This window comes from Rhagoletis zephyria, unplaced genomic scaffold (assembly GCF_001687245.7).
Source record: "Rhagoletis zephyria isolate East Lansing unplaced genomic scaffold, Rhagoletis_zephyria_1.1 Rzeph_scaffold_00843, whole genome shotgun sequence".
Lineage (NCBI taxonomy): Eukaryota > Metazoa > Arthropoda > Insecta > Diptera > Tephritidae > Rhagoletis > Rhagoletis zephyria.
In genome coordinates, this window is record NW_016157927.1 from 27,031 (window position 1) to 38,984 (window position 11,954).

Sequence of the window (11,954 nt, forward strand, 5' to 3'; positions counted from 1 at the left end):
GCTTCACATCGAAATTCGTGCTCCCTTATTTTAATTTTGATGCAGTTCAATGTTGATTCTTTTCCTTTTACTTGGCTTTGCTTTTTGTTTTCACTTAATTTAATTTCTATAATTTTTCAAAACAAAAGATAAAAGATTTGAAATGAAGTGAGCCATACCAATTTTGAATTTATTTACTAAGCAAATGTTTTTTTTCGGCTTTTGCAAATTAAATAATTCCTCTGCAAGAAGGTTTGTTTAAAAAAATACGTGTACATACATAGTATATGGGTATGGAAATATCTCTTTTCCCTAGCAGTAAACCTTTTAGTGTGGGCAACAATGATGTTTTTCAAATAAGGCAGATCGGAATATGGGCTCTCTGGGAAAACAATACCTGTAATTATTGTACCATGATTTTTAGTATTATTTTTTTATTTGACTTTGACTCTCAGTAGGCTTTATTTCCTTTAGGGCCTCATAAAAATTCTTTAAATTGTTCCACAGTGTAATAAGACGACCGTAGGGCGGTGCCAAATAACACATGTTAATTTCCAACCGGGTTGCTTTAGTGAATTTGTGTGCACATCAAGTTTTGGTTTTCTGAGTAAAACTTGGCATGTGCCGTGGCAAATGTACGAAGTCGGGCGCAAGCAGAATCCCCGTGTAAATGAAGGCAAACGCCAATGACGCAAGGATGGTGACGATAACAAGAACGGGGACAAGGATAAGAATTTCTATCACTAGCGAATATTAACGAAACAATGCATAGCAGAGTACATAGATTCACGTTGAGTAGAGTAGAGCGAAAGGACAAAGAGGTTTGTAAACAGCTACATTTGAGCTGGCTAACTGCTGAAAACATCCTTTCTGTTTTGTGAAGTGATACATTCTCTTCTCATATACGTGTGTACATATAAGCGTTGACGTGAAGCTGCTACGTGTATTTGGATACTGCCATTTAGCATCATTATTATTAGTGAAGATATTTATTACGCAGTGAATTTTGTGTAAGAATTTCTGGACATTTGTGGAAAGTTTTTGTGGCCAAATATGCATATTTACTTTGTTAAACCAACTTGTAATTTCTTGTGTGTCTACAAGAATTTACGAATACTGCAGTTAATGGTTGTAAACAATATTTCGATTGGATTGAGTGCTCGTGTCATAAACTACTGAGCCGAAGACCCTTAAAAGATTCAGGGACAAACACCCCAAGCATTAGTGAAAAGACAACACTTCAATTATTTAAAATGCCGTGAAGGTTTTGTTTTGGGACGAAAATAGTAATACAATACAAATATTTTTAAAATTTACCCTCACAAAAGATTTTTGTAAAAATGGGTTTCAAATGTTTACAAAAATATGGTTTGTATTGCTTTGTCGAGTCTAAAATTTTCATGGGCTAGGAATATATACATAGATCGAAAAGGGGTAAGGGCGCCAGTCACCAGTTGCTCTCAAGGAGTGAGGGAAGTACAAGCATATGCATTTGCAAATTGCAAAAATTATTAATTATTTTTTTTGTTTAGGGCCTTGACAAATAAGGCCGAAACGCTAGTGTACATACGTGATATTCAGACCCTGAGATGATTTCGCTCCAACTCGTCACAACTTTTTTTATATTTGGTTAAGGACAATTGTTCTGGTCATAAGCTCAATTATAAAGTGCTGAACCCATTGGAAACGACGAGCTACGGGCCACAGCTTCCAATTTGTTATCTTCATTATCTAAAAGCTTTGTCGATGGCGACATGATTCTTTTGAACGCGGCAGCGACATCATGAATTTGTATGAGTTTGACATAAAAGAAGAGGAAGAAACTTATCTGTCGCTGGAAAAAAAGAAATAGATCTAATCTGGCCACAACCACAGTCGCCGTGTAGCCCGGTCGTCATCAAAATAATTATCTACATAAGAATACGTGTTAAAATAATTTGACAGCTGTGGTCCGTAGCTCGTCGTTTTCATTGTGTTCGGGCTATAACTCATTTGCAAATTCACCTCGAATACAATTATTCTCTTCATGGACATAATTATATTTAAATTTAGGAAGTAGTTCCTTCATAAAACATTTTAACCCATTAACTCCTACCCCAAGGAGTCTTTTTCACGCTTATTTGGAAGAATTGCCAGGCAAGTTCATCAAAAATGGCAGTTATAGTGTGAACATGGGTGTGCAAAAGATTTTTTTCTAAATTTAGGGGAGTGCATTGTACATAGCCCGGTCGTCATCAAAATAATTATCTACAGAAGAATACGTGTTAAAATAATTTGACAGCTGTGGTCCGTAGCTCGTCGTTTTCATTGTGTTCGGGCTGTAACTCATTTGCAAATTCACCTCGAATACAATTATTCTCTTGAGGGACATAATTATATTTAAATTTAGGAAGTAGTTCCTTCATAAAACATTTTAACCCATTAACTCCTACCACAAGGAGTCTTTTTCACGCTTATTTGTAAGAATTGCCAGGCAAGTTCATCAAAAATGGCAGTTATAGTGTTAAAATATTCAACAGAAATTTTAAGAAAAAATTTTACTGCGGGTCACCAAAAATCGGAAAGTCATCTCATTGAACATGTGTGTGCAAAAGATTTTTTTCTAAATTTAGGGGAGTGCATTGTACATATCTGCTCGCAAATAACGAAATAATAAACAAATCGGGAATTTGTATGCATAAACATGTTAATCCTTTAACTCCTCCAGTTTTGTGTTCGTTGAAGTTAATTCAAAGAAGTTAGCACATAGTGAATTTTGTTTAATATAAATAATGTCAATGGTGATATTACCACACTGATGTTTGTAACACAAACGCAAAATTTGCTTTATTTCACTTATAAATGGGAAATAATACCAAAATCTGAGTTTTGCTTTATTTCCAACAAAGGTTGGAAATAAAACAAATTTTGTCTTATTTCCCATTGCTTATTATTACCATTTCTAACAAAAACAGTTTACTGACTGAAGGAAAAAGAACTTTGTTTATTCCAAAAATACAATTAAACAAAAAATTTGATATAATTCATATGATGAAAGTAATATTCAAAAAATATTTTTACTTATGAAAAGTCTAACAAAATATAGGAAAAGAGTCGTCTTTAATAACTGCTCAACAAATTGGACATAGTGCTTTTGTATGAATTTTATCTGCATGCTTTTTAATATGTTGAAAACATTGCTGGAAAACCTTAAAATGTTTGCATGGAATCATGGCGCAATAAACAGATGAAGTAATAAAACAGCTTTCTCGCTTTATTTTTGTCATTCGGCTGCCTTATAGTAAAATTTTAAAGCAATTTTTCAAATAAGGCAGTGTCAAAGTCTTGTTCTCGCTCTAATTACTTCACCTTGTATAATTCCGCCATGGCATGGAACAAACAAAAGTTGCCGTTCCTGTTCGCAGCATATAACACAGAGAATATTGTTTTGAGTTTTATCTTTAGTTAAAATTTCTGCATTATCATCACTGATTCACCATATCCGAAGCCGAAGCGAACATGTGGTACGAAGTAGTGATGCAAAAATATGTAAAATTTTACCGACTCTCAGACTTCTAAATAACAAATTTGTGTTATTTCACCCCTCACATTCATGCACCTTATCAACTCCCCGCCGCCGTACTTGAATAGCTCAGCTGGCAGGCTGTCAGCTCCAGCAGCTTTGTTGTTTTTCAGCCGCGTTATTGCTATTCGTACCTCGTCATAGTCAGGCGGTGGAACATCGACTCCGTCATCATCGACTGCGGGTTCGGGTTCTTCTTTTCCACAAATTTCCGTGCTGCTACCATTAAGTAGGGTGGAAAAGTGTTCCCTCCATAATTTAAGTACGTTCTGAACATCGGTTACTAGGTCGCCATTGTTATTCTTACAGGAGTACGCCCTGGTCTTGAACATTCTGTAAGTCGCCTAAATCTCTGTCAGATCCCTATAGCCATAGTTGCCAACTTGGTGCTTTAAGCACTAGATTTAGTGCTTTTGGAAAATTTAAACGAAAAAAAAAAATTATTTAGTGCTTAGTGCCTTTTTAGTGCTTTTTTCTGAACAAAAATTACTCCGATATGGTTAAAACCTGAAATAATTTTTAAATATTTAAAGCTGTGGCAGCACTAAATTTACAAAATTCTAAAAATTTAATGCACTTAAATACAACCATGATTGATAAAAAGCTGAACTTGCAAATTCACCTTGTTCAATTTTTTTTGTTCGTTTCTAATTATTTGTAAAAAATTTTATTTTTGTACCACCTGAGTAAAACACATTTCTTCTTGGTGTTGAATCCAAGTCTGGCCGCACAATTGCTCTAGCACTAGAATTTTGAGATATCCTAACCTCAAAGTGCCAAAATCACGGCGATATTTGAGGTTATATAAAGAAAACAAACATTTTTTTGGTCATTTCTACTTAGGGCATGATTTTCGTTTGTTGGGATTCGATTTTTCTTTCTTGAGATATATCAGTTTTAATGTGCAGTACTTCGGTCTTACGTCGTAAGCATGACTCATTATAGCATGTGGCTTTTCAATCGTTATGAGCGAAAAAGTTTTGTTTATTGATTTATGTATGCATTATTGTAAATATAACAGCATGGCTTACTGGTGTCAAGTAAATCTTATGCCTCTAAATGTTAAGAAATGTAAAGTAATGTGCTTCTAACGAAGAGCTGTTCATCCCGCTTCTTATACAATAGGTAACCATAACCTGGAACAGGTATACAATTTTGTGGACCTTGGTATCACAATGGATCCTAAGCTTAATTTTAATCTTCATATTAATGTGACAGTCAACAAGGCTAAAGGTGTACTTGCATTTGTGAAACGATGGCCAAAAGAATTTTGTGACTCTTATATCACTAAAATCCTGTTTACAACATTAGTTAGGCCAATTCTGTAGCTCGTTTCTGTAACAATTCTCTAGCAAGGCGAATCGAGATATGAATTCGCGACCCTGGTCTCTACTGCTAATGTAATGAGTAGTAGAGAATGACGGACATTTTCTACCAGTAGAGAAATAATCGGTAGAGAAAAGTTACAGAAACGGGCTACTGGAATACGGTTCGGAGGTTTGGAATCCAAGGTATCAAATTTACTCAGACAAGATAGAATCAATTCAAAAACAATTCAATTCAATTCAACAATTCTCAATATAACCTTCCACCTTATAGGAGCCGATTAAAACTTATTAATCTTCCTACACTTTCCAGCCGCAGGCAAATGCTTGGTACAATTTTTATAGTTAAATTACTAACAGGCTCAATTTCAAGTCCGCTTCTTCTGGGCGAAGTTAACCTTAATGTTCCCTCCCGGGTATCAAGACACTTTTGTCCGCTATTTCTGAAAGCTTGTAAAACTAATGTTGCTTATACCAGGATTTTAACTCTCATTCCAGCACGTTTGATATATCAGATCCGCTTTTCAGCATTAAGAAATCGATACTGTCCTCTCTCAATAAATGAATCATTAAAATAAAGACATAAAATCGCCTGATGAATTTAGTTCTGTAGCTGAACAGTTTTAGATCTCGACACTTAACAAACTCCTGCCTATCGTGACTCGGCGCAAAAATTGAAAATAAATACTGGTTCCGTACGTCATGCGGACTGCGCTCTCGTGCGGATGGGCGGGAATGGAGGGTTAACCCCGTTGGGATTATTATTTTTATTATATTGTTAATTTTTTGTTTTTGTTAAACACATAAAAACTGTTATAAGAAAAGCATCAATTCAATCCATTTGGCGCTTTTAGTGTGGTAAAACGCTTTTTTTCCAAGTTTTTGGTGCGTCTATCACAACATGATCGATTTGGTTTCTCGTTTTTCGATCCGGAGCCAGCCACGCAGCTTGAATTTTTTTTTTGATTCTTGAACCTAGCCCGGCGAAGTCGGTCAGCCTCAATCCGTTGTCGGACGCTTCGTCGTGGAGGCAAAATTTTCCGACGGTGGTCCCAAAGATCCCTTCCTTGCCCACCCTGGCATTGAAGTCGCCAAGCACGATTTTGTTATCATGGCGCACTATGGGACTACAGCGGCCAAAAGTACTAAAAACGGATTAGCGAATTCTGAAAAAGTAATAAGGCGGATGCATAGAAAAATATCCAGCTAACCCAAACCAAAAAGAATTTTTTATAAAAATGCATATTTGCAGTCATCACACGAGCTTAAAGTAGGAACAATGCGAAAAAATAAATTTTGTAAAAAAAAAAATTTTGATTTTGTCGCATGTAATTCGAAATAATCTTTCCACTTGTGCGGATATATAAAAAGCCAATCTGATTGAAGGGCAGTTTTTGAATATATCTGTAGTCAAGCATTGCTTTAAATTTTTTATAATCTTTTGAAATGTAAAAAACAGTTTACCTGAAATTCTACATAATTTTGTGAATATAAAATTATTCGAGTGCTTACTTTAAAAAGGGATATTTATAAAGGACCTAGGAAGCGAGCTAAATTATACTTAGGACAAGTAAACATTGAATATGCGGGTCATATCTCAAATAGTTCCAGCTGCGAAGAACTGCGAGTTCAGCTTCTATTCTTTCTTTCATAGACCCACCTCCTGGGAGGTTCCATGGAAACGTGGACCTCAGTGCAAAAATTATTTTCTTTATAAAACTAATAAACGTGTGGATAATGCACTTTCAAATAATTTGCGATTCACNTAAGACATTTGTAAAAATCTTGAATCAACCAAAAAATAACAAATTTAAGCTTTAAATGCATTTGTATTATCTTTTTTTACGTTTCGAAATCAAGTTTTAAGTAAATTTTTTGATTGAGTCGAAAGTAGGTTGTGTTGAATGCACTGTCAAATAATTTGCGATTCATAATTAAAGTGTTTGGTAAGAAAAATATATGGTAGAACTCATCTGCTTTTAATAAAATTGTGTTATATATTAAATTGTGTGACTGCTTTATCTATATTATGAATTATTATTAAGCAGTATTAGTCTTGTCCCACCCGTGNTGTTGAAAGTACTGTCAAATAATTTGCGATTCTTAATTGAAGTGTTTGGTAAGAAAAATATATAGTAGAACTCATCAGCGTTTAATAAAATTATATTATATATGAAATTGTGTGAGTGCTTTATCTACATTACGAGTTATTATTAAGCAGTCTTGGTCTTGTCCCACCCGTGACTAGAAAAGCTAAAAGTTGTTATATTTAATTACAGAAGTTGAGGTTGTATTTCGTGTTTGTTACATAATGTTAGAAATTCATTGCAAATATTTACCACAATTGCGTTGTTAGATNTCATTAAAAAATTACTTACCGGTCATAGTTATAAACTTTTTAAATAAATATCGCAGAAGCTCACCTAACTTCCTTTCGTTTGATACCAATATTAGATATCTTTAAATATTATTTCAATACGTGCCCCATTTTTTTAAGTAGGTGGCAACTATATATGTATATTAAAAACACGATCATATTAATTTAATTTAAAATCTTTTCGTTTGAAGCCCACTTTGTAACATTTTAATTAACTAGAATATCACTGTGGAACAAATTCAGGTTAGCAAAAGTTAGGTCGATTCTGAGAGTGAGGGGTGAAAATAGAGGCTAAATTAGAAGACCCGTATCGCGGCGTTCGTTTACGTTAGTTCGAATTTTTTTTTAATCGACCTTCGAACTTTGCAGTCAAATGCCAATTTTCGGCATATTATTTATATGGTTTTTTTGGCTATAACTCGTCGACTAATTGATATTTTTTCAATCTGTTAAAGCCAAATTATTGCCAGAGACCTGTGCAACAATTCAAATTAAAAAAAAAAAATTGATTTAGAAAATTTTTGTAGTGCTTATGAAGCAAAATGTTGAAAATTTTTTTTTCATGCTTTTTGAACATATTTTCCACAAAACTAAGTTTTTTTTGCTTTCTGTTTGATCTATAATATGCTTCTCAGTTTCTTCAATAAATTTCATTTGAAAAGAAAACAATCATAATACAAAACTTGCATTTTCCAGCTTAATATTAATTTACTTCTCATTTCTTATGTACCAATGAATGAATTTTTTGACGCTAGCCTTTATAATGTCTACCGAAAGGATAGAGACGCTGCGAAAACTGGATGTTTAAGAGGAGGAGGTGTCTTAATTGCAGTTCGTCGCAATCTGTATTCGTATTTAGTTGCGCTTGATAATGATAATTCGCTTCTTGATCAGATCTGTGTATGTGTCACTGGCTCGTCGTTCAACGATTCCTTGTTCATCATGGCTTCCTACATTCCACCAAATAGTAAGGATGACCTTTATCATGCGCATGCTGATAATATCAACTCTCTAGTTTTGAACAAACTTGGCGACAGTCACTTACGTGTTTTAGGTGACTTTAATTTATGCAATGTGCGTTGGTCGGACACTTTTTCGAACTTCGGGCTCACTCCTAACAATATAACTGCCCCGCATGAGTCATACCTCATCGATAGTCTTTTAAGTCTAAATCTTAATCAAATTAATAAGTATGTTAACAAGTTAGATAGAATTCTAGATCTAATCTTTGTAAGCGACAATATAATCTGCAATATTGAGGAATGTTATTGTCCTATGTCTCAGTCGGACATGCATCATCTGCCACTAATACTGAAATTTGAATTGTACAAATTTTTAAAATCTGCTCCTGTTAAGCAAGTTATCTTCAATTACAAGTCTTGTGATTTCGGCAAGCTAAATAACTCGCTTTCCATGCTCAATTGGGATGAATTACTTTCAGGACAGGATGTTTCTAATTGCTATTATTCTTTTAAAACAGCGTTAGTTGATTTATGTAGGGAAAATGTGCCTATTTTGAAAAATAAACCACATAAGCTACCATGGTATAATCGGGAGTTAAAAAAGTTAAAGAACCTTAGGAAGAAATTCTTCAAGAAGTTTAAAGTTACAGGAAATCAGATTTTCTTTGATAAATATCAGAAATATGCTAAAGATTTTAATTGCTTAGACAAATCCCTTTATAAAAACTATATTTTGGGGGTGGAGTTGAACATTAAATCTAATCCAAAAGCTTTTTGGCAGTTCATAAAGTCTAAGAAATGTGGCTCTTGCATTCCTTCGACTGTCTTTTTGGACGATAAATGTGCTAGTGGCCCTACTGAGGTGGCGAGTCTCTTCGCTGAATTTTTTAGTGCCAACTATGTCTGTGATGATGGTAATTCCTGGCCTGATATAAACCACGATTCAGCTACGGAGTTCAGTTTTGGGACTCTAACTCTGTCCCTTGATGACGTGGAAGCTGGCATTTCTAAGCTGAAACCGTCTACGAAAGCGGATGCTGATGGGTTTTCTGCTCTTCTCCTCAAGAACTGTCCTGCTCTAATTCTACCTCTACATCGTATTTTTAATTTGTCTCTTGCGTCGGGTGTCTTTATCGAGGATTGGAAAATTAGTTCTATTAACCCTATACTTAAGAGTGGGAATAAAAATAATGTTCGCAATTACAGGCCCATTTCTAAACTATCAACTGTATCGAAACTTTTTGAATCTATAGTCAAAGAAAAAATGTATTTTATCACTAAAAGTTTAATCCTGCCTAACCAACATGGTTTTGTTTCCAATCGATCTACTGTGTCTAACCTAGCTGTATTTTGTGAATACTGTATGATGTCTCTTTCCGCAGGTTTCCAGGTTGACTGTATTTATACGGACTTTAGTAAAGCCTTTGATAGAGTCTCTCATTCGATTTTACTTAATAAGTTAGCATATCTTGGCTTCCATTCTGTTTTTTTGAAGTGGATTAAATCCTACTTGATCGTGGATTAAATCCTACTTGATCAACAGGCGCTGTGTTGTCTCGATAGATGACATTTCGTCAGATGCATTCCTTGCCTCCTCTGGGGTACCCCAGGGAAGTATTTTAGGTCCTTTACTTTTTATATTATTCATAAATGACATTAGCTCATGTTTTTCATTCGCAAATTTTTTGCTATATGCCGATGACCTGAAAGTATTTTCAATGATCAGAAACGAAAGTGATGCTACTTTGCTTCAGGCCGACATTAATAATCTCAATCTTTGGTGCATAAAATCACGCCTCTCTTTAAATATTAAAAAGTGCTTTAAAGTAACTTTTGCAAAAATTCATAGTCCTTTATCAACGAGTTATACAATCGCGGAGTCTTCGCTAGACTCTGTTGCCGAGGCCAAGGATCTTGGCGTCATTTTTACTTCAAATATTTCTTTTAGTAGGCATATTAATCTTGTGATTTCTAAAACCTTCTCTGTTTTGGGTTTCGTGAGGCGGAACTGTGTAAAATTCTCTGATCCCTATACTATTAAATTACTATACTCATCTTTTGTTCGTCCCATTTTGGAATATGCTACATATATTTGGAGGCCATTCCACAAAACTTTTATAAATAGGTTAGAACGTGTCCAAAAGGAGTTTCTTAAGTTCGCATTGCGGTCCTTAAACTTTTCGGATCCTATACCACCGTACAGTAGTCGTTTGCTTTTGCTTAACCTTAAGTCATTGGAAACGAGGCGTTCTGTACTTTCCCTAACTTTTGTTGTTAATATTATTAATGGTAGTGTTGATTGTCCTTTTCTCTTAGGTCGCATAAATTTCAACATCCCTCAGCGAGTCTTGCGTAACATTTTGCCATTCTATTGTGAAATCCATAGAACTGAATACGCGCGCAATGCCCCCTTGGTACATACCTTAAATGAGCTTAATTTGATCCCGAATTCTATCTCACTTGATTTCTCTTACTCAAGAAATCTATTTATTAATCTTTTGTATTCTTTCTTTTGAATCTTGTATCCAGTTTAATCAATAGTTTTAGTGTCCTGCATATATTAATTTTGTAACTAGTCTGTAAGAAACTACTGTTTCATAGACGAATAAATAAATAAATAAATGAATAAATAAAAAGCATGAAAAAAAAAGTTTCCAACATTTTGCTTCATAAGCACTACAAAAATTTTCTAAATCAATTTTTTTTTTTAATTTGAATTGTTGCACAGGTCTCTAGCAATAATTTGGCTTTAACAGATTGAAAAAATATCAATTAGTCGACGAGTTATAGCCAAAAAACCATATAAACAATAGGCTGAAAATCGGCATTTGACTGCAAAGTGCGAAGGTCGATTAAAAAAAAATTGAACTAACATAAACAAACGCCGCGATACGGTTCTTCTAATTTAGCCTCTATTTTCACCCCTCACTCAGAATTGACCTAACTTTTGCTAACCTGAATTTGTTCCACAGTGTAATTTGACAGCTATGTGCGGGACAGTTGTCAGAGGTAGGTTTACAGGGCTGATAAGCTTTATTTGTTTGTTGCGGGGGACGCAGGAGAGGAGGGGGATGCGCGGACTCGTCCATTATCTATATACCCCTGTGGTCAGCTGATTAAGTTAAGTTACATTTTGACCCATTTTTGTTTTATTATATATTATTTTGACATATAAAAAATCCCAAAATTTGCATCTTTACACATTCATGTTTTTGGTATGTGGGGGATGATATGTACTTGCCAATTTGATTTACAGAAATTATTAATAAAGCAGACGTCTCGGTTGCTCAGCAAACCGGTTATTCGTTTTTGCAATTATTTCAGATTGATCCTCTAAAAGAAATTTTCGATGTATTCTTAAAATGCATAAACCTAAAGGTAAATATTATAGGAAATTAAACTAACAATTTATTAAAACTAGTAGTAACCTCGAAATACGGGTGAGTACTTAGCTCAAAATTTATTTAAAGAACTTCGTGAAAGAAAACAATTAATCTTATATTGCTAGACACCTGACAACCCAGGATAATTTTTAAGTTCTTAAAAGTCATTACTCTTCTCTAAGCTTCGTGTAGTGGACCATGAGAAAACCGTTATCTATAAATATAGTGCAACCTTTCACAATATCTGGTATTAGTCTTAATCTGAAACGCAACAAGTAAGAGCAGCGCTGTCTTCGGCTATGCCGAAGGCTTCATACCTTTCATGAACATCTGCAAATTTTACTTTGACAGATTACTGCTTTTGAA

General features: G+C 34.5%; 1 protein-coding gene across 3 annotated transcripts in view; it reads left to right on the forward strand.

Annotated features, from left to right (window-relative positions):
* Positions 1 to 623: 623 nt before the first annotated feature.
* The window catches only part of LOC108361769 (43 kDa receptor-associated protein of the synapse homolog), a 124,477-nt gene continuing 113,146 nt past the window's right edge, over positions 624 to 11,954 (forward strand). Inside the window, exon 1 of one of the 3 annotated variants that reach the window (XM_017614515.1) lies at positions 624 to 800. In XM_017614515.1, the coding sequence (XP_017470004.1) occupies positions 744 to 800 (57 nt within the window). In that variant the 5' untranslated portion in view covers positions 624 to 743. The other 2 variants (XM_017614517.1, XM_017614518.1) reach the window with 2 other exon arrangements.